The sequence below is a fragment of the Zootoca vivipara genome, chromosome 15 (assembly GCF_963506605.1).
Source record: "Zootoca vivipara chromosome 15, rZooViv1.1, whole genome shotgun sequence".
Taxonomy (NCBI): domain Eukaryota; kingdom Metazoa; phylum Chordata; class Lepidosauria; order Squamata; family Lacertidae; genus Zootoca; species Zootoca vivipara.
Window position 1 is genome coordinate 43,859,008 of NC_083290.1, and position 27,419 is coordinate 43,886,426.

The 27,419-nt window shown below is 47.9% G+C and overlaps 1 protein-coding gene across 4 annotated transcripts in view; it reads right to left on the minus strand.

Moving 5' to 3' along the window:
• SORBS3 (sorbin and SH3 domain containing 3) overlaps positions 1 to 25,032 on the minus strand; it is a 69,245-nt gene extending 44,213 nt beyond the window's left edge. The window contains exons 1-3 of one of the 4 annotated variants that reach the window (XM_035138900.2): positions 24,459 to 24,845; positions 3,409 to 3,517; positions 1,322 to 1,555 (exon numbers count right to left, since the gene is read on the minus strand). In XM_035138900.2, the coding sequence (XP_034994791.2) occupies positions 1,322 to 1,555; positions 3,409 to 3,426 (252 nt within the window). In that variant the 5' untranslated portion in view covers positions 3,427 to 3,517; positions 24,459 to 24,845. Of the gene's footprint in view, positions 1 to 1,297; positions 1,556 to 3,408; positions 3,518 to 24,458 lie in introns of those variants that run through there. The other 3 variants (XM_035138896.2, XM_060268343.1, XM_060268344.1) reach the window with 3 other exon arrangements.
• Between the last annotated feature and the right edge of the window lie 2,387 nt (positions 25,033 to 27,419).

Here is a 27,419-nt window from a genome sequence, read left to right on the forward strand (position 1 = left end):
AATAGAGTGTGAAGGCCATGCTACCTGTTCTACAAAATTACATGCAAATTTCTCCCCATCTTTTCTTTTGACTTGGCAAACAGTCACTGGAAGCTGCAGGTCAGGTGCTAAGAAAAAATGGGCAGCTGGGGTGGTTTAGGACCTAACGAGATAGGATGCTGACTGTGTGAATGAAATTAACTTGCATAATTTAGTTATTTGAGAAATACTTTCTCAATGGGGAGCCTGACCAGCAGGGGATCTTCCACCAGTAGGCAAAGAGTTGTGCCTCTGTTTTTAGGAGGGGTGTGTCGTTTTCATTGGGACCATGGTAGGTCTAAGCCTCTAAGGTTTAGACCAGTGTTTCCCAAACTTGGCTCTCCAGCTGCTTTTGGACTACAGTTCCCATCATCCCTGGCCACTGGTCTTGCTAAGCTAGGGATGATGGAAGTTGTAACTCCCAAACAGCTGGAGACCCAACACTGGTTGGACGAAGGGTTAGATTCCACCTACCCATCTTCCCATCCCCTGCTCCACCCAAACTGGGGTTCCTAATTACAAAACAAAAAAATGTGCATGTTAATTTTATTCACACAATAAAGTTCAAGTCTTGTTTGACCCTTAAAACCTTCTGTATCTTTTTGCCTCTGCGGGGGGGGGGGGGGGACTGGAGGGCATATGGTATTAGAAGGAAGATTTCCAGCACAGAAAGAATTTTTCACCCCCATCTCCAATTGTCCTCACTCTATTCTGATCACAGCTTTCCATGGCTGCCTGTAATTCTAACAAAAAAGTTAGTGGTAAATTAAACAGAGCTATACCTCACAGGTGCAGTTTTCACCTAAGGCTGTTGAGGCAGTTCCCAGTAGTGGGCGGCAGGGATCCCTTGAAAGTCATGGGTCTGATGAGCAGTCAGGTGAGGGCCCTCGCCCACTGGCAATTCCTCTGAATTAGTTTGGTTAAAGCAGGGGCAATCCTGGCAATTTTACAATCCTCAGAAGTGGGGGAATGGCAGCCTGGGAAATGGCTTCCTCTGTGACGGCCTCTAGCATCTTTCCTGCACTGATTCTGCTGTATGCTGAAAATGCATCTCTTTAGTCTTTACCCTGGCCGTTGACAGTTAAAAGGTTATGTTGTTTTGTGGGACCTGGCTTTTTTGGCTTTCTGCTTTTGTTTGGAATGATTTTACTTGTTTTTATAATCATATGATTGTTTTACTTGTTTTGTGTAACTGTATGATGATATTGTAGTAACCTGTCCTGGGATCCTGCTGTGAAGAGCAGCTAAGAAATCTTATAAATGAACAACGGTCACTCACTCTGTGGTTGGAGGGAGCCCTCACCATCTCTGGAGTAGATGTAGCCTGAGGAGATACGGGGTTTCTGCTGCTGATGAAAGAGGAGTTTTTGTGGAGGCGCAATGGAACGAAGTCATCCAGACTGAGGCCCAGTGTTCCCTCAGGTGCTCCAGCTCTGGAGTGAGATGGGGGAGAGGTAAAACGAGGCCTTCCTTGTGGGGAAGGAGATGGTGAATAGTTTCCTTGGACATGAAGACGATGCTCAGTGTATGACGCACTCTGCACGGATTGGGGAAAGAGAACATTCTTTAGGCGTTACGACTTGGTGTATACAATCACAGTGATACTGAGGCAACATGTCACCACCAGGTAAACCCTTTCAGCTCAGGATAAGAGTGGCTGGCAGATAACCTTGAGGCAGGAGCCGGTGGGCTGGGGGGGTCTCTACCTGGGTCAGGAGAGCCTAAGGGAAAAGATCCTGTGGAAGGTCCTAGTTGGTGGGTGGGATTTCCCTCACCTCATCCCATCTCCCGACCCGTCCCCATAGAACAAGGCCTGGGCTCTGCCTCTGTGGCTATTAGAACTGGTTGCACATTTTGCCACGTAACTCTCTTTCTAGGAGGGATAGAGACACTTTGTAAAAAGAAAGAGCTCAGAGTCTGAGACACCTTTCCAGGAGCACAAGTGAAAGCCTTTGCATGTGCCACTTCATTCACGGGCACCAGATTAGCAGCCCTTGGAAGAGGGAGTCAAATTTTGATATTAGTTGTTGGAAAAAGGAGACACATGCAGGCACATGTTTGCATCAACTGATTTATGCACAGATACTTTTTTGAAATAATTGTGGGGAAGACTCCTCAGCCAGGAGCTGACTATTGCTGGGCAACCCCATCCCTGCCCCTGTTCTTAGAGTGTTGTTAAAGCAGACGGCCCACGTATGTATCCCTTGGAACCAAGAAGCGTCTTCTAACAGCCATTCAAACAGAAGACTGTCCTCTGCAAAGGAGGGCACATTTTGCAGAGTTGCTTACCTGAGGCTGCCTCTGGTGTCTGGGGGATGGGGCAGCATGCAATGCACTTGGGGCATGCAGACGGAGGGGGGGGGAGGAAGGAGTTCCACTGCACAAGCATAAATCCTTGCACTAATGGAAGAAGCTACTTAGCAATACAGTCAAACCTCAGTTGTTGAACGTAATCCATTCCAGAAGCCCGTTCGGCTTCCAAAATGTTTGACAAGCAAGGCACAGCTTCTGATTGGTTACAGGAGCTTCCTGTACTCAAGCGGAAGCCGCATCAGACATTCAGGTTTCAAAAAAGTTTGAAAACCGGAACATTTACTTCTGGGTTTTCAGCGTTTGGGAGCCAAAACATGCCAAAACAGAGGTGTTTGGGAGCCAAGGTTTGACTGTACATGGGATACAAGGATACAACCAACGGGAGCAGAGGAAACTGCCTGTATCAGATTGTTCCATCTGTCTAGCCCAGTACTGTGCACCCAAACTGGCAGCATAAAATCATGGAATTGTAGAGTTGGAAGGGACCCCAAGGGTCATCTAGTCCAACCCCCCTGCAATGCAGGAACCTCAGCTAAAGCATCCAAAACAGGTGTCCCCTCAAGAGAAGGCCTTTCCCATCAGCTGCTACCTAGTTCTTGCAGCTGGAGATGCCAGGAGCTGAACCTGAACCTAGCTCATGCTGCATGCAAAGCAGCTGCTGACTGAGCTACAGTATGCTCTGCTCTGTGTCTCTCTCTCCTTAAAACAAGGGATGGAAAAACAGCATTGCCAATTTAGCTATTCCTCTGCTTTGTATATGTGATCTACTCATCCCCCTAGGGCTCTGAGCCTCACATTATTACATCCATGGGAATGAGAGAAGCCAATGCCTTCTTTTGGCCCCTAGACAAACGCCTGACCAGAAATCCCAGTGCCTCAGCCAGCAATGGATTAAATCCCTGCCTTTATTTACAAGAGGCATCAATGGCTCCCCTGGGATCTCCAATCCACATGCCAGACCAATCTGTTCAGAAACATTTCCTGTTATTTAAAGACAGGCACAGTGATGGTAAAAATAATACTAATGTGACTGATAACAATATCACTATGAGTTAATGCATAATAACGGAGGCTCACGTTCAGAGACTGAAGCATCCCAGATCTGGAGTTCTGAAACACCACCAGTGCCTGTCACATGCAGATGGTTCCCTCGAAGAGGCAGCGGTCAGCTCAGGGTTGCTGTTTCCTAAGCAGGGAGAGGAAAAGCAAGGCATGATGGAGTTGCCCTGGAGCCCCACCCTCTTTACAGCTTCACTGTTAGTTCCTTAGCTAGGAATGTTGACATCCGATGGGAGGGGGTTCCACAAGGCGGGCGCCACCACCGAGAAGGCCCTCTGCCTGGTTCCCTGCAACTTGGCTTCTCGCAATGAGGGAACCACCAGAAGGCCCTCGGTACTGGACCTCAGTGTCCGGGAAGAATGAAGGGGGTAGAGACGCTCCTTCAGGTATACTGGACCGAGGCCGTTTAGGGCTTTAAAGGTCAGCACCAACACTTTTGAGTTGTGCTCAGAAGCGTACTGGGAGCCAATGTAGGTCTTTCAAAACAGTGTTATGTGGTCTCGGCAGCCACTCCCAGTCACCAGTCTAGCTGCCGCATTCTGGATTAGTTGTAGTTTCCAGGTTACCTTCAAAGGTAGCCCCACGTAGAGCGCATTGCAGTAGTCCAAGCGAGAGATAACTAGAGCATGCACCACTCTGGTGAGACAGTCTGCAGGCAGGTAGGGTCTCAGCCAGCGTACCAGATGGAGCTGATAAACAGCTGCCCTGGACACAGAATTGACCTGCGCCTCCATGGACAGCTGTGAGTCCAAAATGACTCCCAGGCTGTGCACCTCATCTTTCAGGCACAGTCGTCCCATTTAGGATAAGGGAGACCTCCACACCTGCCCGCCTCCTGTCCCCCACAAACCGTACTTCTGTCTTGTCAGGATTCAACCTCAATCCATTAGCCGCCATCCATCCTCCAACCGCCTCCAGACACTCACACAGGACCTTCACCGCCTTCACTGGTTCTGAGGCCTGATCTGCTGGGTGCTTGGGAAACAAAGTCTCATTTCCACAGCTGGTGTGATGCCCACAGAGAGGTTGCTGCCTGGCCCCTTTTGTGAGTGTGTGCATGTGGCTTTGTCCTTTCATGGTGGCTGTGGCAATGCAAATGGCTTTGTTTTAATAATTCAGCCCCAGACAACGCTCTACAGTTTGCTCGGCTGCATGGCTGCATTCCTGTGGGGGTGCATAAAAAGGGATTTGGTGGGAGGGGAGGAAGCAAACGTTTATGAGTGGGAGAGAAGAATCTCCAGGAGGCTGAAGCAGGAAGAGATAAGGAAGTTGACGGGGCCTCCATACCCACAGCTCTGTGGCAGAATACATGCTCAGCCGCCATCATGTTCACACAGGGATTAAAAGTCCCCTTACAAGAGCCCTGTAGAGGCACTGACAGTTATTGCAGTCAATACTGAGCGGGATGAGCCAATGGCAAGAGCCAGCTCTGTAGGATCTGCACTGGGGTGGGGAACTTTCAGCCCATGGGCCAATTGGGCAGTGAGGCTGTTTCCCCAAAACCACACCTGCCCCTGACATCATCTGTGATGTCAGACATGAGGCAGGGAGATGCAGACAGCTGGGCACCTTGATGCATGTTCCTGACAGTTCCTTGATAAGGGCCTTGCAGTCACCAATGCCAATTAGCTGCCCACGGAAAGTCATTGGCACTGCTGACTCCAGCCAAAAGCTGGGCTTTAAGTCCGCACCATCAGCTTAATGGCTGAGGAACGGCTGTGGCTCAGTGACAGGCTGGTTGCAGAACACATGCCATGCATGCAGAAGGTCTCGGATTCAATCTCTGAATCTCCAGATAAGGCTGGGGGATACGCCTGCCTGGAGACTCTTAAGAGTTACTGCCAGTTGGTGCAGGAGAGCATTCTCCGACCCATGCTCCTCCAGATGTTTTGAAATACTGTTATAATTAAAATTATAAAGGAAAGGAAAGCTTTTGTTTGTTTAGCACAGAAAACATACTGCAGAGGGGACATGACATCATTTTATATTAAAATTTTATAATAGAGTAAAATACATTACAGAGGGGGCATGATATCATTTGATACATATACCAATGGCCTGTATATATATATATATATATATATCCTTCAGTAGCACCTTAAAGTTTTTATTTTGGTATGAGCTTTCGTGTGCATGCACACTTCATCAGATACACTGAAACAGTGTATTGTTTGTTTACTGTGCTTATATCCTCCCAGCAGCTCAAGCCTTCTTCCCCTTGTGGTTGAGTGAGGATTAGAACCCAGGTCTTCCTGGACATAGTCCAATACCAAGCACAAAACTATACTGTGAGGAGTGGCAAGGAGCAATTCTGCAAACTGACACACACACCCCTTCTGACAACTAATAACAAACCAGCAATCACTAAGCATTGCACACAATGACTAGAAACTTTATCTTCCCTTTAATTAAAACAAGATTCTGAAGATTCAGCACTTTTTCTGAGCTCAGGCAGAACTGTGGCATAAGCACAGCCCTGATTATGGGCAGCCAGGGCTCTGGCCATCCTGTGCTTTTAAAAATAGTGTTATAAGTCTTGAGAGGGCCAAGGATTCCTTAAACTCCTGGGTGCCAGATCCTCCCCCCAAAATCCTGGTTTTATTAAACATTAGAATTAAGCAAGGGTTGATTAAACTGCACCAAACATGGAAATCCTTGGGCTCAGCTATGCTTGAGAGAGGCTAGAAGAGCTAGCTGGATGGGGTGGGTGTCATTGGAAGAACGAAGGCAAATGATGGCCCATCATTAACCCATAAATGAAAGCTACCAATGAGGCAAAAGACTCTGTGGACACAGAGGGGGAGACCTGCCCCAAGCTCTGAGGTTTTGGATGATTCTGTGACCCCCGGGTTTGAGGGTCTATTGCTCTGTTTGTGGGAAGATGCAGAGGGAAAATAATAACATTAGAATCCACAAAAGGGCCAGGGAGGGAATTCTAAGGGGTTTGTATTCTGTTTGTTTGTTTGTTTGTTTGTTTGTTTGTTTGTTTGTTTGTAAAACTGAAAATGCAAAAATAAAATTACACACACACATACACACCCTTTTGCACACCAGTTCTTTTAAAAAAGGTTGGATGGTGCCTACATGCTCTGGCATGGGACTCCAGCCTGCATGCAAGATGTTTGCTTCCAAAGGTCTCAAAGGAGGGTGAAAAAGGTCCTTAGTAATCAAAGCACAGCTGAAAGCAACTCTAAAACTAAGTTCCATTATGCTACCCCTTTCATTAAATACCCACAAAGCATTTTTGCAAACTGAATACCCCCCTTCCAATCCTGAAAGGGCAATGTTGTCCCTATGGGCCACGACACCAGCCAATAGGAGCACCGCTGCTCCCCACTCCCTTCTCGCCATTCACCCGTGGCCTGCAACTCATTAACCAGCAGGTTGAATGATTGGCCAAGGAACACAGCCATCAGCCAAATTTCAAAACTGCCTGTTTACATGCCCCCAAATAGAACCGACTTTCACAATTAGAGGGGAGGATCCTTGAACATTAGAGGATTCAGGATCCTTGAACATGTAGGTCAAAAAAGAAGAAAAGGATGAGTCACTCCGTGACAGTACATCCTTCTCAAAGGAACCTGGTAGGAGAGTAGAAATCTCTATGTGGGACAAGAAGCTACAGTTAGAACTGGATATGGAACAACTGATTGGTTCAAAATTGGGAAAGGAGTACGACAAGGTTGTATATTGTCTCCCTGCTTATTTAACTTATATGCAGAATTCATCATGCGAAAGGCTGGACTATATGAATCCCAAGCCGGAATTAAGATTGCCGGAAGAAATATCAACAACCTCAGATATGCAGATGACACAACCTTGATGGCAGAAAGTGAGGAGGAATTAAAGAACCTTTTAATGAGGGTGAAAGAGGAGAGTGCAAAATATGGCCTGAAGCTCAACATCAAAAAAACCAAGATCATGGCCACTGGTCCCATCACCTCCTGGCAAATAGAAGGGGAAGAAATGGAGGCAGTGAGAGATTTTACTTTCTTGGGCTCCTTGATCACTGCAGATGGTGACAGCAGTCACGAAATTAAAAGACGCCTGTTTCTTGGGAGAAAAGCAATGACAAACCTAGACAGCATCTTAAAAAGCAGAGACATCACCTTGCCGACAAAGGTCCGTATAGTTAAAGCTATGGTTTTCCCAGTAGTGATGTATGGAAGTGAGAGCTGGACCATAAAGAAGGCTGATCGCCGAAGAATTGATGCTTTTGAATTATGGTGCTGGAGGAGACTCTTGAGAGTCCCATGGACTGCAAGAAGATCAAACCTATCCATTCTGAAGGAAATCAGCCCTGAGTGCTCCCTGGAAGGACAGATCGTGAAGCTGAGGCTCCAATACTTTGGCCACCTCATGAGAAGAGAAGAATCCTTGGAAAAGACATTGATGTTGGGAAAGATTGAGGGCACTAGGAGAAGGGGACGACAGAGGACAATATGGTTGGACAGTGTTCTCGAAGCTACGAACATGAGTTTGACCAAACTGCGGGAGGCAGTGCAAGACAGGAGTGCCTGGCGTGCTATGGTCCATGGGGTCACGAAGAGTCGGACACGACTAAACAACAACAGGAGAGCCCCTCCACAGAAATAAATCTCGTAACAATAAGATCTCCTCGTCAGTGAAATAAAAAAATTAAGGTCTTATAATAAATGTTCATCAACGTGCGGCTATAAAACTGTATGAGGCTAAGGTGATGGCTCAGCTGCTCTTTGGGGCCAACCTTAACATCCCGCCACCTAATCTGACGACAGCCGAAAGAGTACAGTCCAAATTCCTTAGAGCGGCTTTACAAATGCCCCCGTGTGTGTCAAACGCGGCCATACGATTAGAAACAGGCCTGACCTGCGTGGAGGCCAGAGTGTGGATGCAGGCTTGTAATCTATGGCTGAAACTTAACATGAACCCTCAGGGCCTACTTCTGTTCCTAGTGAAAGATAACTATCAATCCCTCTGGAGCAAGACCATAGTGAATAAGATGCTGAGTATAGGCCTCTACCCATCCAGCCTTATGTCACATGATCTTAATACAGCAAAGACCCTTATTAAACAGAGGATTATACATATAGAAAGACAGAAGGATTTAAGTAAAGTACCTCACTTTCTAATTGAGGAGGAAAGGAGATACTTGGCCCGCCCAGCCAGACATTTATTCCACCTGGAAATACCCTCTCATAGAAGAGCATTCATTTTGGCCCGTAACCGCATAATTCCTTCAGCAGTTCTCCAGGGGAAGTACAAACGGATCCCTTTATGTGAGAGATGCTGCCTGTGCGGATCAGGAGAAATGGAATCTATCGGCCATATACTTCTGCGATGCTGCTTCTACGAGGAGGTGCGAGGCGAGCTTATCCACACTATACTGGCAAAGCTACCTGGACGCTCAGATAATTTCTATATAGAGTGGCTTCTTTCCGACGCTAACTCTAATTCTGTGCTAGAGCCATAAAAATTTGGTCTAATCTAACTAGCAGTGTCCAAATATCTTCAGAACATCTTCAGGACTAGCTAAAGAGGATCCAGTGTTATTAATTGCTGTAGTCTACCTCCCTAAGTAGTAACACTCCTTTTAATCAGTTTTCTTTTAAACAATTGTTAAAACCTATATTTATTGCCTATTTTTAGATTATTACTGTTTTTCTTTTATTGTTTTATGTATTGCACACAATCAATCAATCAATCACATTGGTAACTTCATCTAGCTAGACAATGAGCAGTGAAGATTACTTTAGCCCAGACCACCACATTTTTCTTTTCATCTTTAATAGAGGATGCACAGACTCTTTCCTGTGCTGGGACCCACATCCTGCAATTTTAAAAAAAAACATGGAACAGCAAAAAGACTATCTCCATATATTTTACTTGTAGTGGGATATAACCGTATTGTTAAATAATGATTTTTTGGAATATCACATAGAGACTCAACTACAATCAGGGCACACATTAGCTAATGATGCTAAAATGCCATTGATCACAAAAGGCTAAATAATCTGCCACAAAATCTGCAACAGTACAATCAGGCAACATTTTCTGACTGGAGACAGCCACTGTTGCACATATAACAAAAGAATAATTTGTTTTTATCACTGTGCAACCTCCCTGCCACACACTTTTCTGTTATGATGGGATCTATTCTTAAAGCACTTTCCAAAATGCATTAAATTGTGCTACCACGCCCATGCTGTTAAATCCTATGGCCGCAGACCAATGCATTGTGTGTTTATTCAGGACTCGAAAGTGGTGCATAGAAGCAGAGCATCAAATTCCCTTCAGCTTCTGCTTTCCTTTTTCAGCTGCCTGAGAGCCATAGTTTGGTCACTGTGTAACAGCTACATCCCAAAGCAGCGGTTGGGGGGGGGGCCTAACCTGTGGCCCCCCAGATGCTGTTAGATTCCAGCTCGCATCAGCCCTAGACAGCACGGTCAATGGTCAGTGGTAGAGGGAGGTTGAGGTCCAGTAATATCTGAAGAGCTACAGGTGAGGCTCCCCACCCCCATCATAAACAGAACCATAGAATGTAGAACCATAGAACCATTATCAGTAATGGTTGGTACTGAAAAACAGCAGCGTGCAACCACAGGGGAGCGTTGCATGTATTCTAGGCTATGGCACCCTCTCCGTTTATTTATTTTATTTGACAAAATGTAAATACCACTTAATAATATTTAAAAACAAAAACAAACCCTACAGTGGTGCCTCGACTTATGAATTTAATCCGTTGTAAAGGCACCTTCGTAGGTCGAAAAATTCGTAAGTCGAAAAGCACCATTGGAAACGCGATTTCCCATAGGAATGCATTGGAAACGGAAAAATTCGTAAGTCAAAGCAACCCCATCTAAAAATTCGTAAGTTGAAAAAACCCTATCTAAAACCGCCGCAGTTTCCGTTCAGATGTCGAGAAATTCGTAAGCGGGCGGCCATTTGCCCCACTTGTAAGTCAAAAAATTCAGTTGTCGAGTCGTTTGTAAGTCGAGGTACCACTGTATTTGATTTACATAAACATGGAGTGAGTGTGATGGCCATGAGGCCAGGCCTCCACATTGCCACTGCTTCGGAAGTATGAGTCAAGCACATACAGGAATTTTATGTTTAAAGCAAACCACTCTGACACCCTGCTGCAACAAATCCACTTTAAAGCACAATAGTATTTTTATGGCTATGAAAGCAATGGGGAAACAGATTGAAAAGTGTGGGATGAATGAGTGATTAACAGAAGACATACAAACATCCTGCAAACAAATCAAGATGAATGCTCATTGTTGCATAACCTCATCACAAAAAAAAATATCAAAACTATTGCTCAATAAAGATCAGATACAGTCTAACGTTCACATGCTGAGGTCATCTGGAGCCACCCTGAAATGAGTGTGCTCTTTAGAACACATTGCAAAAATCCTACTTACTCTGCTCAGTGGGGCCCTCAGACGTTTCCTCCAAAACCAGGACCTGGCAGTGTGGCTGTCCACAACATGCAAGATTTGATTTCCATGACAGACAAGTTGATGGGAGGGCCATTTCACGAAGCTAAAAACTTTGAAAATTGTTGCTATAAACAAAAAAAACCCCTGAGTAGCTGAGAGAGAGAGAGAGAGATGTTGAGAAAGTCCCAGACAATCAGCTGCAGTTGTGTCCTGTTTTACAGGGAGAGGAAAACCTCAAAGTGCCTCTTTATCTTCTTTACCTAGGGTGGCAGATCTTTGCCAGCCCTGGAGAGAAGAGGAGGGAGCCAACACACCTTACGTTTTGCCACCCAAACTGGTGCCCGCTCCCACCCAGTTTTTCTGCTCTCTGGCCTGCTAAACTCTGCCAGAGAAGCAGAGAGGAAATGCCTTGCGTTCTCTATGTGTAGCAATTTGAAGGACCTGCCAAGGACCTGCCAGCCTCGCTGGTGTAGCTGGCAACTCATGCACACAAACATTTCCACCCCCTCCAGGGAAAATACTTTGCAGGAAGCAGGGATGGAAGGTGGGAAGGGCAGCATGCCTGAGCAGGAAAAGAAAAGGGAGAAACCACCTGCTGGGAATATGATCTGGCATGCTGCTGTTATTGATGCACTGACAGACAGCGAGCACGGCAGTTGGAGGTCTGGAGGTCGCCTTGGAGGAAGGCTATTCAAAGTGTTGGTGCTGACCTTTAAAAGCCCTAAACAGCCTCGGCCCTGCAGACCTGAAGAAGCGTCTCCACCCCCATCATTCAGCCTGGACACTGAGGTCCAGCTCCAAGGGCCTTCTGGCGGTTCCCTCACTGTGAGAAGTGAGGTTACAGGGAACCAGGCAGAGGGCCTTCTCGGTAATGGTGCCTGCCCTATGGAACGCCCTCCCATCAGATGTTAAAGACATAAAGAACTATACAACTTTTAGAAGACATCTAAAAGCAGCCCTGTGCAGGGAAGCTTTTGGTGTGTCATGTTGCATTGTGTTTTCACTATTTTTTTTGTTGGGAACTGCCCAGAGTGGCTGGGGGAACCCAGTCAGATGGGTGGCAAACAAAGATGATGATGATGATGATGATGATGATGATGAACAACAACATGAAGGAAGTGAAGTGTGTCCTAGTAGGGCCTACACCACAATCTTATATCTGTCTGTTCCACTGAGTTCAGTAGAGCTTACTCCCAAGTACAGTAAGTGGGTATAGGATTGCAGCCTCAGCCTCTCTTCAGGCCTCTTCAGGCAGCACTTGAACCCACTTTCCAGCACATGTGAACACAACACTCTGCACAACCAATTTAAACTGGCCGAGCAATTGTATAAAACCAGGTTGATGGCTGCAGCATCTGCATGTTGCTCCCCGTCTGGATTCTGCCAACAATTCAACAATCTGAAGACTGAACCTTAGAGTGCCTCTTTTGAGAAATCTAGTGGGCGGCTGGGGAGGACTAACAAACAGGGTGGCAAAACCTGCAGTGCCAAACCTGGTGCTCTTCCTGTCCTGCCTGCTACAAGGAATTTTAACAAGGAGAAATGTAAAGTACTACACTTGGGCAAAAAAAATGAAAGGCACAAATACAGGATGGGAGACACCTGGCTTGAGAGCAGTACATGTGAAAAGGATCTAGGAGTCTTGGTAGACCACAAACTTGATATGAGTCAACAGTGTGATGCAGCAGCTAGAAAAGCCAGTGCAATTCTGGGCTGCATCAATAGGAGTATAGCGTCTAGATCGAGGGAAGTAATAGTACCACTGTATTCTGCTCTGGAATAGTACCACTGTATTCTGCTCTGGAATACTGTGTCCAGTTCTGGGCACCAGGGTTCAAGAAGGATACTGACAAGCTGGAACGTGTCCAGAAGAGGGCAACCAAAATGGTCAAAGGCCTGGAAACGATGCCTTATGAGGAACGGCTTAGGGAGCTGGGTATGTTTAGCCTGGAGAAGAGAAGGTTAAGGGGTGATATAATAGCCATGTTCAAATATATAAAAGGATGTCATATAGAAGAGGGTGAAGGGTTGTTTTCTGCTGCTCCAGAGAAGCAGACACGGAGCAATGGATTCAAGCTACAAGAAAGAAGATTCCACCTAGGACAACAACAATACCACTTCCTGCTCTGCCACAATTATGGAGGTGGAAAGTATCAACAGGAAGGAAGAGAAGGTTCTGGACTGTGAGAAGAATGGTACACAGTGGGACTTGATTTTGACAACAATTTTGGAAATGACAGAGGAAATTCGCAATCCTAAAGGTGTTGCAACAAGCATGGATGAGAGGATTGATGAATTAATAGAACTGAATTTTGAAATGGATGATCCATATGAATACAGGGAGGAAGAAGAGGAAGAAGAATCAGGGGAAGGACTAGAAGAAGACGCATGCTGTGACTTGATTTTAGGGGAAATTCTGGAAATGACAGAGGAGAACTGCAACCCTGAAGGAAATGCAACAACTACGGGAAAGAAGACTGCTGAACCAACAAAACTGAATTTTGAGATAGAAGAGGAAGAAGATGGGTGGGAGGAGAAGTTGAGGTTTCTGCCGAGGAGAGAGAAAAGAGCCTCGAACTACCAGCTGATCTTTGTTCCTCTTGCTTTTTCAGCTGACTACAAATAGGAGGGAGATGTCCACAGGGTGACAAACAAGAAATTATATGGGCGGCAGCAGTGAAAGTGAGGGGGCCAAGAGCTATGTTCCTTAAATATACTATTAGCTATTGTTGTTAAGCAACCATTCTTGCTTAAAGATGCTATTAAGGTGCAATTTCCTATTTGGGTAACTTCTCTGTCCACCCATGTAGCGATGCTGCCCCTCACCAAGTGCATACAATGGCATAACGAGGCTGGGGTTGGGTTACAATTCAATTAGGGGAGCATTCGATTTGGTTCACATTTTAATGCATACCTACCTAAATTGCACTTCTTCAAACATTACACAAACCAAAATACCTTTGACATTTGCACTTCTCTAAATTTTGCAATGCAGTTCTCCGGCCAAGCAACGGACACACCTCAAATAAGTATTGTGGATGGGCAAAACTGCTAGGAGCAAATATGCTATGGCTTGTTTTCTTGGCCCAGCTCTTGCCTTCTAAACAAGACCTCAAATATCATGGCAACAAAGTTTTTAGAAGGTTGCTTGCTTGCCCACACACATAGAATGCATGATTAACTGAAAAATGGAAGAGAAGTGCAGAGCTCTTCCAACTGAGCAATACTTCTCTGCTTGGTTACTTCTGAAGGTGGAATAAAGTAACAGTATTATACTAGCAGGTTAGACTTTTAATCCTTCTAACCCAATATTCCCTGAAAGATGATGGATCTCCAAAGTCTCTCAAGACAAGGGTATTTCCTGTTATCCTGGTGATTCTCCAAACTTAGGGGTGAGGTCTGGAATAGGATCTGGCTAGCAAGCTGGACCCAGACCTCCCGCATCCCTGTAGGTGAGTGTCAATCATCAGGTGACCCAAAATATTCCCCCTCCTGCTTTTGCTGGTGCAGCTCAAGCCACTGGCAGGAGAGGATCTTTTGCATTGCCAGCTTTGCTTCAGACTGACAATGCAAAAAAGGAACTATTTCTGAAAAACAATGCTTCCAGCTCATTATTTCCAGTGGGGTGGTCTGCAAAAGCTTATGCCATAATACACTTGCCAGTCTTTAAAGTATTTTGCTGCATTATTTGGCACTCTGACGTGTCAGCATCTATATATGGTATATATAAATGTAAAATGTCCATGTTTGTGTGTCTCCACTTTTCTCCAAAACCGATTGAGCGTGCGTTGAAATTTGGAGACAACATCACATGCGAATACGTGAGTGTTTGCATACACTTTGTGTAGACAGATGTCTCACCTGTGGCAGGTAAAACTGTTTTTCGAAAACACAACTCCACACAGCGCCATCTATTGGGCATCGATGTGACAGACGCTATACTACATGCATCACACAACAGAGGCTGTTGGGAGCGACTACCTGGCAACTCCTTCTCCGAGGGCGGGGGCCGGATCCTGACATCAGCAAACTCAGCATGCTGGAACTGCCACCACGGCGACTCATGCTCCAAGGGCGACGGCCGGATCCTGCCCCTTGGCCCACCAGGTCCCACTGGGACCATGAGGTATGCGGGGGGCAGGGGGGGAACGCTGGCAGAGAGTGCAGGAGACCCATGGCTTTCGGGGACCCTCAATGGGTTGGGACGGGGTGGGAGGATTTACCAGAACGCCCTTGGGGGACCATGAAATGGGGGGCCATGGGTACCTTCTCTACTTTCACTACAACCCCCTTATCTGTGTCTTATCTACAGACAAAACGCACGTCCATTCTTAGCCTCAGCCACAGCAACAGCTAGTGCTTTATAATTTTTATTCCACTTCACCTAACCTATGAAACAAATGGAATAATTCTGCATGTATGTGGGGACTTATGCAGATATAGTGATTTGCCCCCAAGTTACCCACTGGGCCACTGTCAAAGGCAGACCTTACACCCAGATGTCCTTGACCAGAGAGCTGCCCTCTGTCCTTAGGATTTGAGGATCTTATAAGCAAAGCCCTGCTAAAACAAACCAAAGCTGTGTCTGATCCAGCATCCCATTCCCCTAGTCGCTAACCAGATGCATGCTAGAAGCCACAAGCCGAGCCTGAGAGCAAGAGCCCTTTCCTCACTCGTAATCCAGCAAGTGGGATTCAGAGACAGCAGCCTTGGACAGAGAACCCAAACACTCTCAGAAAGAGCAGCAGGAACTGCTGGAAAGTGGGCCTGGGAGGAGGGGAGCAGCGACACCACGGCTGCCTGTGTTTTCGATTCTGAGCTGCGTGAAGATTTTTGCAATGTGGCTCTCCTACTTAGAGAGGCTTTGGCCAGCTGTGCCGTGTATTACTAGGTGCCAAATCCATTCCCACCCCCAGTCCCTGCAAGTGTGCCACGTCCCACCATCCTGAGAACCAACCCTCATTCCCCCTCTCCAAACCGCTATGAAGGGGGGGGGTGTCTCCCCAAGAACCAGGTGCCAATAAACATGCCTCCAGCCACAGCATTACTCACCCCAACCTACTTATCTTTCTTTTGCAAAGTTTCTGGCTCCCTCTGGGGAGATGCTGGCATGGCCCTTTCTTGCAGGGTGGGGGCGATCTGGATTTCATTACTTGTTGCAGCCAATTCTGTTGTTCCTTTCTGCTTTCCATGTAAACATTTCCATTCCCCACCCAAATGTTCCCCACCCCACCCCCAGATTGCACAGCTAATGTTTATCCTTGAGCAGTGTTAGCAACTGCCCCCTTTGGCTTCAGACTGGGTGTCTCCTCTGCAAAATATCTCTCTACCTTGGACAACAAACTGAGGGATAGGGCGGTCAAATACCCAAGAATACAAATCTGCTTTACAGCAACTCAGTTCCCCCATGGCTAGCACTATCTACGCAGACAGACAGCAGCTCTCCAGGCTGCAGAGTCCTTTCCTGGCTAGCTGCATCTAGTGGAGATGTCAAGGGAGGATGTGCTTCATAAAGCAGGGGCTTGGGGGGAACAGTACACCCTCTCTTTTGGAGAGAGACGTGTGGTGTGCATGTGGCTGAGGTCAAGGACAACGGGCCTAGACTGGTTATACGCACTAACCAGCTGGCATAGAGTGAGATGCCTGCTCTAAAGACAGCTGCTTGCAGCAGCATTGTAAATGTTATCTTTACAAATAATGCATGTTCCTTGGGAGAAAAGGGAAAGTCTTGCTTCTTCTCAGAGAAAAGAGCTCATGCTCTGCAGCTGAGCCATAGGCCCTTCCCGGAATACACCTAATCTAATAATGGACTAAACAAGGGACTGAAAACTGCCATTTGCTTGCCTGTCTGTCTGCAAACCCCCTACCAACCAGCCCTCACCACCTGAGCTGCTGGGGTATCAGTTCACATCATGTTCACAAACTGATCATTACTGGCAGGGCTCTTTTTCAGCCAGAACTTGCAAGAACTCAGTTCCAGCACCTCTCAGGAACAAGGGAGGCGTTTTGGTACCTCTTTCCCTAGAAAAATAGCGCAGAACTAGTGAGGAGGGAGACTGCAAACAGCATGTTTCCAAACAGGGCCGCATCTAAATAATAGTAAAACATGGTTGCGTATATATCATACATTTAAAGCACCCCACCCCAACCCCCAAAAGAGAAACCTGGAAACTGTAGTTTGCTAAGGGTTCTGGGAATGGTGAGGTGTAACAACAGCTCCCAAGACTCAGGTGTGTGCGTGCTTTAAGGTATGGTGTGCCTGCAGCCAGTGAGTATGGCTAGGAAAACCTCACACAAGGTGTTGAAGAGGGGAGGGGAAACTGCGGCCCTTCAGATATTTGATTTTATATGTTGTGGTCTTGTTGTGAACTGCCCCGAGACCTCTGGGTATAGGGCGATGTATAAGTTGAATAAATAATAATAACAACAACTATAATATTGCTGGACTACAACTCCCTTGCATCCCAGCATGTCCAATGGTGAGAAATGATGGGATTTGCTCTCCTTACTACGAAGTTCTAGAAAAAGGAGAGCCCAGGATGAAACAAACTAATCCAGGGCTGGCCAACAGGGCACCTTCCAGGCGTTGTTTCCTCTAGCTCCCTTCAGCCCCAGCCAGCATCACCAATGGCCAGGAATGATGGCTGCTGTAGTCCAACAACTTCTAAGGGCTCCTGATCAAAGTGGCAGCGAGTCCAGAGGCAGGATGAGGGAGCAGAGGAAAGAGTGGGCCCTAAGAAACAGGAAACATAGGAAGAACAAAGAAAGGAAGATCAGCAAACAAGAAAGGAGAAGCTGTGAGCAAGAAGAACTGTGGTGAGTGGACCGGATGAAGACAGATACGCTGAATAGAAAAACCGGCTGAGTGGGTGAGGGATGTGATACGGGATAAGTGGGGACCTCACAAAAGACATGCTGAAAGCCAGTCGGACAACCGGAAAACAAGTTACCTCCGAGGATGTGGACAGGCTGCTTGGACTAGTGAAACTGACCACCTGTCTCCTTGACCCTTGCCCATCCTGGCTCATAAAAGCGAGCCTGGAAAGGCTGGGTAACGGGCTCCGCAGAGTGGTGAATGCTTCTCTCTGTGAGGGAGCCTCCCCAGACCCACTGAAAGAGGCAATCATTAAACCACTTCTTTGAAAAACAGCTTTAGACCCGGCCAATATGGCCAACTATTACCCAGTCTCAAATCTTCCATTCTTGGGCAAGGTGATTGAGCGGGTGGTTGCTGAATAACTTCAACCACGTCTGGAGGATGCGGACCATTTGGATCACTTCCAATCAGGATTCGGGCCTCATCATGGGACTGAAACTGCCTTGGTCGCACTGGTCGATGATCTTCGGCAAGCCAAGGACAAAGGTGAGAGCTGTTTCCTAGTTCTGGATCTCTCAGCGGCCTTTGATACCATCGACCAAGGAATCCTTCTGGAATGTCTAGAGGAGCTGGGGGCACGATTATACAGTGGTTCCGCTCCTTCCTCCTGGGCCGTGTCCAGAAAGTGGTGTCGGGGGATGAGTATTCAGACCCCTAAGCTCTCACTTGTGGGGTGCCTCAGGGTTCCATCCTCTCCCCCATGATTTTTAACATCTACATGCAGCCGCTGGGAGAGAACATCAGGGGGTTTGGGCTAGGTGTTCATCAGTATGCAGATGATACCAAGCTCTACCTCTCTTTTAAATCGGAACCAGTGAAGGCGGTGAAGGTCCTGTGTGAGTGCCTGGAGGCAATTGGAGGATGGATGGTGGCTAATGGATTGAGGTTGAATCCTGACAAGACAGAAGTACTGTTTTGGGGGGACAGGGGGCGGGTGGGTGTGGGGGACTCCCTGGTCCTGAATGGGGTAACTGTGCCCCTGAAGGACCAGGTGCGCAGCCTGGGAGTCATTTTGGACTCACAGCTGTCCATGGAGGCGCAGGTCAATCTGTGTCCAGGGCAGTTGTCTACCAGCTCCATCCGGTACACAGGCTGAGACCCTACCTGCCTGCAGACTGTCTCACCAGAGTGGTGCATGCTCTGGTTATCTCCCGCTTGGACTACTGCAATGTGCTCTATGTGGGGCTACCTTTGAAGGTGACCCGGAAACTACAACTAATCCAGAATGCGGCAGCTAGACTGGTGACTGGTAGCGGCCGCTGGGACCACATAACACTGGTCTTGAAAGACCTACATTGGCTCCCAGTATGTTTCTGAGCAGAATCCAAAGTGTTGGTGCTGACCTTTAAAGCCCTAAACGGCCTCAGCCCAGTATACCTAAAAGAGCGTCTCCACCCCCATTGTTCTGCCTGGACACTGAGGTCCAGTGCCGAGGGCCTTCTGGCGGTTCCCTCGCTGCGAGAAGCCAAGTTGCAGGGAACCAGGCAGAGGGCCTTCTCGGTGGTAGCACCTGCCCTGTGGAATGGCCTCCCATCAGATGTCAAGGAAATAAACAACTATCCAACTTTTAGAAGACATCTGAAGGCAGCTCTGTTTAGGGAATTTTTTAATGTTGGAAGTTTTATTCTGTTTTTAATGTTCTGTTAAAAGCCGCCCAGAGTGACCGGGTAAACCCAGCCAGATGGGGAGGGTAGAAATAATAAATTATTATTATCATTATTAAGTGCAGGAGAAAGCTTTACATGGTTTGGTAGAAAGCTGAAACAGACACTCAGCAGATGCACCTCCTGCTGCTGCCCAACCCCTTGGTGTGTTTCTGCCTAGCTGGAATGTGCTCTGGACTCTGGTAATTCTGACGATGCCTCTTTTGCCTGGACAGAAGTTGGTCGGGGCTGGGTGAGCATTTGCAGAAACTAGCCTCCTGTACAAAGGAGGAAAATACATGGATTGTGCTGCCCATTTCTGCCTCTGCTCCTGCCCCCCCCCCCGAAGGCTACTCAGAAGGAAATAGATCCCCACCCCTTGAAGGATGGTCTTATATGAATGGTTGGGGACTCCTGGCCCTGCAGGGCTTCTGACAAAACAATAGCTGCCCTTACTTAAAATTTAGCCCCTTGCAAGCTTGTGGCATCGGCTGCCCTATGCCTGTTCTTTAGTAGAAGGTGGGAAGCAGAAAGGGGGGGCGCATCTCAGGAGTTTTTCAGACAAAATCTACGAATCTCCTGACTTTAGATCAAAAGCCAATTCGCTGCAGAGCAACCATGAAAATTGCTCCCGTTTCAGAGCATCCCATGACCCTCTGAGCAAACAGAAGTGCCTTTGCTAAGTTGACAAGCTGGAAGGAATTCTGAGGAGGGTTAGAAAGATAAAGAGCACCAGAAAGCCCACTCTAGAAAGGAAAAGTTGAAGGAGATTACAGTGGTACCTCAGGTTACAAACGCTTCAGGTTACAGACTCCGCTAACCAGGACATGGGCGTAGGCAGGGGGGCAGGAGGGGGCAATTGCCCCCCCTAGAAGCAGGGCCGCTGGCCAGCCTGCCCCACTGCCCGCCCGGTGCCGTCTCCCTTCTCCCTGGCTGGCTGTGGGGCGGGCGGAGGGAAAGCACCAGAGCCGCGCAAAGCGTTTGGCTGGCTTTCCCTCCCTCCGCCCCACAGCCAGCAAGGGAGAAGGGAGACGTCCCTTCTAGCCGGCTGGCTGTGGGGCGGGCGGAGGGAAAGCCAGGCAACTGCTTTGCGCGGCTCTGGGGCTTTCCCTCCACCTGCCCCAGCGATTGCAGAGGGGGAGGAGGGGATCGGAGCAGCCCGATTTCGGGCTGATCCTGGCTCCCCCTCGTCCCTGCCGATCGCGGAGGGGGAGGAGGGAGTCGGAGCAGCCCGATTTCGGGCTGATCCTGGCTCCCCCTCGTCCCTGCCGATCGCGGAGGGGGAGGAGGGAGTCGGAGCAGCCCGATTTCGGGCTGATCCTGGCTCCCCCTTGTCCCTGCCGATTGCGGAGGGGGAGGAGGGAGTCGGAGCAGCCCGAAATCGGGCTGCTCCGATGTGGCCCCGCCCCTTGGCCCCCGCCCCTTGGCCCCCCTGATTTTCATCCTGGCTACGCCCCTGAACCAGGAAGTAGTACCTCGGGTTAAGAACTTTGCTTCAGGGTGAGAACAGAAATTGTGCTCTGGTGGCACGGCAGCAGCAGGAGGCCCCATTAGCTAAAGTGGTGCTTCAGGTTAAGAACAGTTTCAGGTTAAGAACGGACCTCCAGAAGGAACTAAGTTCTTAACCAGAGGTACCACTGTATTATAAACAGCCCAGGAAGAGGAAAACCCCCACAAGGGAGCACATGGACAGACGTCAGCAAAAAATAAAAGTATGAATTACTCCTCATAAAGTCCGGAAGGCACAAAACAAGCAATGATGCATTTAAATAAAAGGAAAGGGGCAACTGAGGAAATATTTTAAGTGAAATTAACCAATTAACCAGTGAAATAAATGGTTAATTGGGAATGAAGGTGAATCTCATTCCTTGGAGCATTTCAAGAACAGACTGAAGAGCACCTAGTGTGGGCACTTTGACAAAGGAGGCAGAATAGGATTCTGATTTGTGCATACACTGAGGTGTATAGGGTGGGAGTTTGAGGTGGCTGTCCTTCTTAGAGGTGTAACAGGCCTGCAAGGTCTCTGTTCTTCCCTTTGCTTTCACCTTGACAATGCACTGCCTGTACTCTAGATAGCCATTAATGCTCCTGCCAACACCTCCTTTATTGCAGTAAACTCTCATTTTACACACATGTGACTTGGGTGATTTCAACAGTACACGGGCGAAGGATGGCTGGTTGAAACTGTGAAAGTCAAGTCCCAAGCAAGGCAAAGCGTTGAAAAGCTCTTCACACGCTGGGTCCACTCATTACCCCTGGGCGCCCACCCTGTGGAACGGCCTCCCATGGGCTTTGAAGCTCCAGGCCCTGCGTGCTGGGCAAGACCCGCTCTGGGAGTGCTGGAGATGCTCTCTCCCCACACCCACCCGCTAGCCACAGGGTGGCTCCAAGGATTTGGCCATATGCAATTTCCAAGCCTTAACATAACCCCTGGAACAATGGGTAGGATTCCACATCACATTAGTACAGTACATCCATTCCGTCAGCACTAGTACAATATCTCTGCTTGCCAGCGGAACAATTTTCCCTCTCCCCCTGTGAAATGTTCTGTGGGTTCTCCCAACACTCCAGAGCAGATTTGGGAGAAGCAGGAGGATCACTGCAGCAGTGCGAGTCTGTGAGCTGCCTTCTGCTGGTGCACCAGGTTAGCTGAATCCAGCCCAACATCTTTAGGATTTTTTAGCTGCTGTGAAAGGTAAAGGGACCTCTGGCCATTAGGTCCAGTCGTGATCGACTCTGGGGTTGTGGCGCTCATCTCGCGTTATTGGCCGAGGGAGCCGGCGTACAGCTTCCAGGTCATGTGGCCAGCATGACAAAGCCGCTTCTGGCAAACCAGAGCAGCACACGGAAACGCTGTTTACCTTACCTATTTATCTACTTGCACTTTGACGTGCTTTTGAACTGCTAGGTTGGCAGGAGCTGGGACCGAGCAACAGGAGCTCACCCCGTCATGGGGATTAGCTGCTGTAGTTTTCTACTATTTTAATGCACTTGCAATTTTGATATGTCATCAGCCACCCTGCTTGGTATATTTACACTAGAAGGGCAGGAAATAAATGCCCAAATAAATAATCAGATCTAAGCATAGGTCTGGCTGGTTCCAATATACCCAATCATATGTGCAAGTTCTGCCAAGCACAGACCCACAATTTCCCACAGCTGGAAAAATAACATGTTTTAATGTTCTGTTTAAATATTTTCTAGTTTGTTCCCAAACCCTAATACACTTTGGTAGCTGGAAGACAGCCCTGAGGTGCAGTTCCATTTGCTACACCTACAAAATACAATTTTCTTCAAAGCTCATATGCTTGTCAAATAAAACACCTTCCGCTTGCCATACAGCTGTCAGGAGATCTATGTTTTCATGCTACATTTTCCAACACCCTGCTGTGACCCCCCCCCACTCCTGTTTTCCTAATTTAGTTACACTTGCAAGCAGAAAATAGACAGCAGGCTAAATCGGGCTGAATGTGGCCCTTCAGACAACCATCCCTTGCAGGCAGCCTGGTCAGTGGTATGGAATCATGGGAATTGTAGTGCAGCAGCCTCTGCAGAGCCACATACTCTCCTGGAGGACGAAATAAGGACAAGAGAAGGAAAGGGAAGACAGACAAGTGCCTCTTTAATTTATATTAAATCCTGTCAGGGCTACTTCACTTCTCCCTACATTCTCTATAGGGCAGATTGAGGTTGAATCCTGACAAGACAGAAGAACTGTTCTGGGGGGATGGGGGGCTGGTGTGGAGGACTCCCTGGTCCAGAAAGGGGTAACTGTACCCCTGAAGGACCAGGTGCGCAGCCTGGGAGTCATTTTGGACTCACAGCTGTCCATGGAGCCACAGGTTAATTCTGTGTCCAGGGCAGCTGTCTATCAGCTCCATCTGGTACGCAGGCTGAGACCCTACCTGCCCGCAGACTGGTGCATGCTCTAGTTATCTCCCACTTGGACTACTGCAATGCGCTCTACGTGGGGCTACCTTTGAAGGTGACCCGGAAACTACAACTAATCCAGAATGTGGCAGCTAGACTGGTGACTGGGAGCGGCCGCCGAGACCATATAACAGTGGTCCTGAAAGACCTACATTGGCTCCCAGTACATTTCCAAGCACAATTCAAAGTGTTGGTGCTGACCTTTGAAGCTCTAAACGGCTTCGGCCCATTGTACCTGAAGGAGCGTCTCCACCCCCATCGTTCAACCCAGACACTGGGGTCCAGCGCTGATTGCCTCCTGACGGTTCCCTTGCTGCAAGGAGCGAAGTTACAGGGAAACAGGCAGAGGGCCTTCTCGGTAGTGGCACCCACCCTGTGGAACACCCTCCCATCAGATGTCAAGGAAAGATCTGACTTTCAGAAGACATCTAAGGCAGCCCTGTTTAGGGAAGTTTTTTAATGTTTGATGTTTTATCAGAGGGCCTTCTTGGTAGTGGTGCCCACTCTGTGCAACACGCAACACCCTCCCATTAGCTGTCACACAGATAAACTACTATATCATTTTTAGAAAACATCTAAAGGCAGCCCAGTATAGGGAAGCTTTTAATGTTTAATAGATTATTGCATTTTAATGTTCTGTTGGAAGCTGCCCAGAGTGGCTGGAGAAACTCAGCCGGATGGGTGGGGTATAAATTATTATTATTATTATTATTATTATTATTATTATTATTATTATTATTATTATTATTCCATCTGTGGAGGGGCAACCAAATCATCACAACTCCACCCAAAAAGCATTTTTTTTGGGGGGGGGGGGTAATCCACTTAACTGGCGGCATATTAATGTGGTTGCAACAAAAATCCCAGCCTCTTTCCTTCACTTGGGAGCCGTTCTGTAACTCCTGGAAGTCTTAGCAACCTCTAGGCAACTCGTGGATTCCGCTTCAGACGCGCACCCGTGGCCGCCCGTGCCAAGAGCGGCGTCCTTCTGCGCCCGCCGGGCCAGAGCCTTCTTTTCGCCCTTGGGCGGCAGGAATTCAGGCTGAGGTGGCAGCCTGGCACGGAGATCAAGAGGCGCACGCCACGCACCACCCCCAACTTCCGCGGAAGCCTCCTCCAGCTCGCCCTCCCGCAACCGCCTGCTCGCTCATTCCCACAACCTTCCTCGCGGAGATGAAGGGAGCCAGGTCCTACCTTCCGGAGGAATCTCGACGGCGGATCCCGCGGCGTTTGCGGACCAGGAGCCGCGAGCAGCCGCCTCTCCCGCAGAGCCTCCGCGCCTCGGGCCAAGTGTGCGAGCGGCGACGGCAGGAGGAGGCCGGCCGGCGAGGGCGCTCGTCGTCGGGGTCGGGGGACTTCCAGATTCACGCCGCGAGCTGCAGGGGGAGCAGCAAGTCGAGGCAGCGCAGCTGCACTGCAGAAAGAGGGGAAAGAAGGAAGGGGAAGGCAGGCAGCCTCCTTGGCTGCGCTCCTCGCGTGCCACTTCCACGCACCAGGGGAGGACAGTCAGCAGGGGCCCCGCAGTCAAGTAAATAAATAAAAACACGTCACTAACTGACCAATTGCGTCACAGATAACTCTGTTCTCTCCCCCCCGCCCCATAAAATTTTGGCCACGCCCATGCCAGGGGATTCCCACAGACTCTCGTGGAACATGGCAAGGCCTGTCAGGAAACTGCCGGGAAGAGTATGGTCCCATTCAGTGGCTGGAAGAATCGTACCTTCCCAAGAGCAGCGGTGCTGGGATTTGGTTTAGGCGGCGGCAGCGCTGCTGGGCAAGGCAAGGGGAAAGAAAGAGGCGCCTCCAGAGGCGGGTTGCCGGTGCCACTGAAGGCTGCCTTGGCCCCCGGGCACAGCAAGCCACGCGGAGCTGCTCCTGCCCGGCGATGCACATCATGGGGAGGGAAACCGCCCAGGCCCCCCGTGCTTGCTTTTGCTTATAGCCCAGCCTTCTTTGACATCCCTGATGCCCTCCAGGTGGGTTTTTATGGAGGGAGAGTGTTGCAGAGTGGGAAAGATGGGAGGCAGACACAGCTTCTTTAAGCAACAGCTCTTTATTACGGCAGTTATAACTGCTCGATGTTCTCTCTCTACAACAGATTAGCTTGCTGCCTTATATAATGTCAAGCAATTAGTAACAGTAACAAAGTCCAACAAACTAACCAATCATTGAACAACAGCTCTCAATCCTTCGGTTGCATACTGGTGGCCCAGAGTGAGAACTGCAGCCAATACACACACACACACACAGAGAGAGAGAGAGATCATAGATAGATAGATAGATAGATAGATAGATAGATAGATAGATAGATAGATAGATAGATAGATAGATAGATATAGACAGACATAATTGCAATTAAGTTTTTTTTAAAAAAATTATACATATAAAACAAAACAATTCCAAACATTAAAATACAGTGTTATTTCAAACCCTTAGACCTCCTTTCCTCCCTCCATGAGTTCCATCTTTAAGATTAAATTTACTGCATTTTTACCCTACCTATTACGGTATATGTGGGACGCGGGTGGCACTGTGGGTTAAACCACAGAGCCTAGGGCTTGCCGATCAGAAGGTCGACGGTTTGATTCCCCACGACGGGGTGAGCTCTCGTTGCTCTGTCCCAGCTCCTGCCAACCTAGCAGTTCAAAAGCATATCAAAGTGTAAGTAGACACCCTGTTTCTCCAAAAATAAGACATACCCATAAAATAAGCCGTAGCAGGATTTATAAGCATTTGCGCAATATAAGCCATACCCCGAAAATAAGACCTAGTGATTGGCGCAATTCTGGAGGGCGCCAAGGAAGAGGCTGGGCACGTAATAAAAATAAGACATCCCCTGAAAATAAGCCACCATGTGCTTTTTTGAGGAAAAATAAATATAAGACGGTGTCTTATTTTCGGAGAAACACGGCAAATAGGTAGGAAGGTAAACGGCGTTTCCGTGTGCTGCTCTGGTTCGCCAGAAGCAGCTTTGTCATGCTGGCCACATGACCCGGAAGCTGTATGCCAACTCCCTCGGCCAATAATACGAAATGAGTGCCGCAACCCCAGAGTCGGTCACGACTGGACCTAATGATCAGTAGTCCCTTTACCTTTACCTATTGTTGTTCTTTAGTCGTTTAGTCGTGTCCGACTCTTCGTGACCCCATGGACCAGAGCACGCCAGGCACTCCTGTCTTCCACTGCCTCCCGCAGTTTGGTCAGACTCATGTTTGTAGCTTCAAGAACACTGTCCAACCATCTCGTCCTCTGTTGTCCCCTTCTTGTGCCCTCCATCTTTCCCAACATCAGGGTCTTTTCCAGGGAGTCTTCTCTTCTCATGAGGTGGCCAAAGTATTGGAGCCTCAGCTTCAGGATCTGTCCTTCCAGTGAGCACTCAGGGCTGATTCCCTTCAGAATGGATAGGTTTGATCTTCTTGCAGTCCATGGGACTCTCAAGAGTCTCCTCACAGCACCATAATTCAAAAGCATCAATTCTTTGGCGATCAGCCTTCTTTATGGTACAGCTCTTACTTCCATACATCACTACTGGGAAAACCATAGCTTTAAAGGCCCTACACCACAGCTCTAAATACTTATTTTTTATTTATTTATACCCTGTCCTTCTTCCTAAAGGTTCTCAGGGCAGCAAACGCATCAGCCTTAACATAAGACCTTAAAAAAATAATAATAATAAGACATATAAAAACAGTAACATATTCTCGCAGCTAAGTTTAAGGTTGCCAGGAGTAGAAACTTTCAAGAGTCTCCTCCAGCACCATAATTCAAAAGCATCAATTCTTCGGCGATAAGCCTTCTTTATGGTCCAGCTCTCACTTCCATACATCACTACTGGGAAAACCTTTACCTATTATATAACCATAATTACCATTAAAAAATTCACATTACAAGTGACTTTACATCCCTGCCAAAGATTTTAACTGTTTACAGTGGTCTTTTAAATAAATTACAAATTTACTCCAGTCTTTAGAAAATACTTGATCTGGGGAGAATCTCCCCAAAATGCTGTTCCTCTTCCAAATGCTCCCTATTATAGATAAAAAGGATATATTTGAAAATTGGAGAAAGGATCTAAGTAAATTTATCTGGGAGGGCAAAAAAGCAAGAATACAATATAGACTGCTAACTGATATAAAAGAAAGAGGAGGGTGGGGG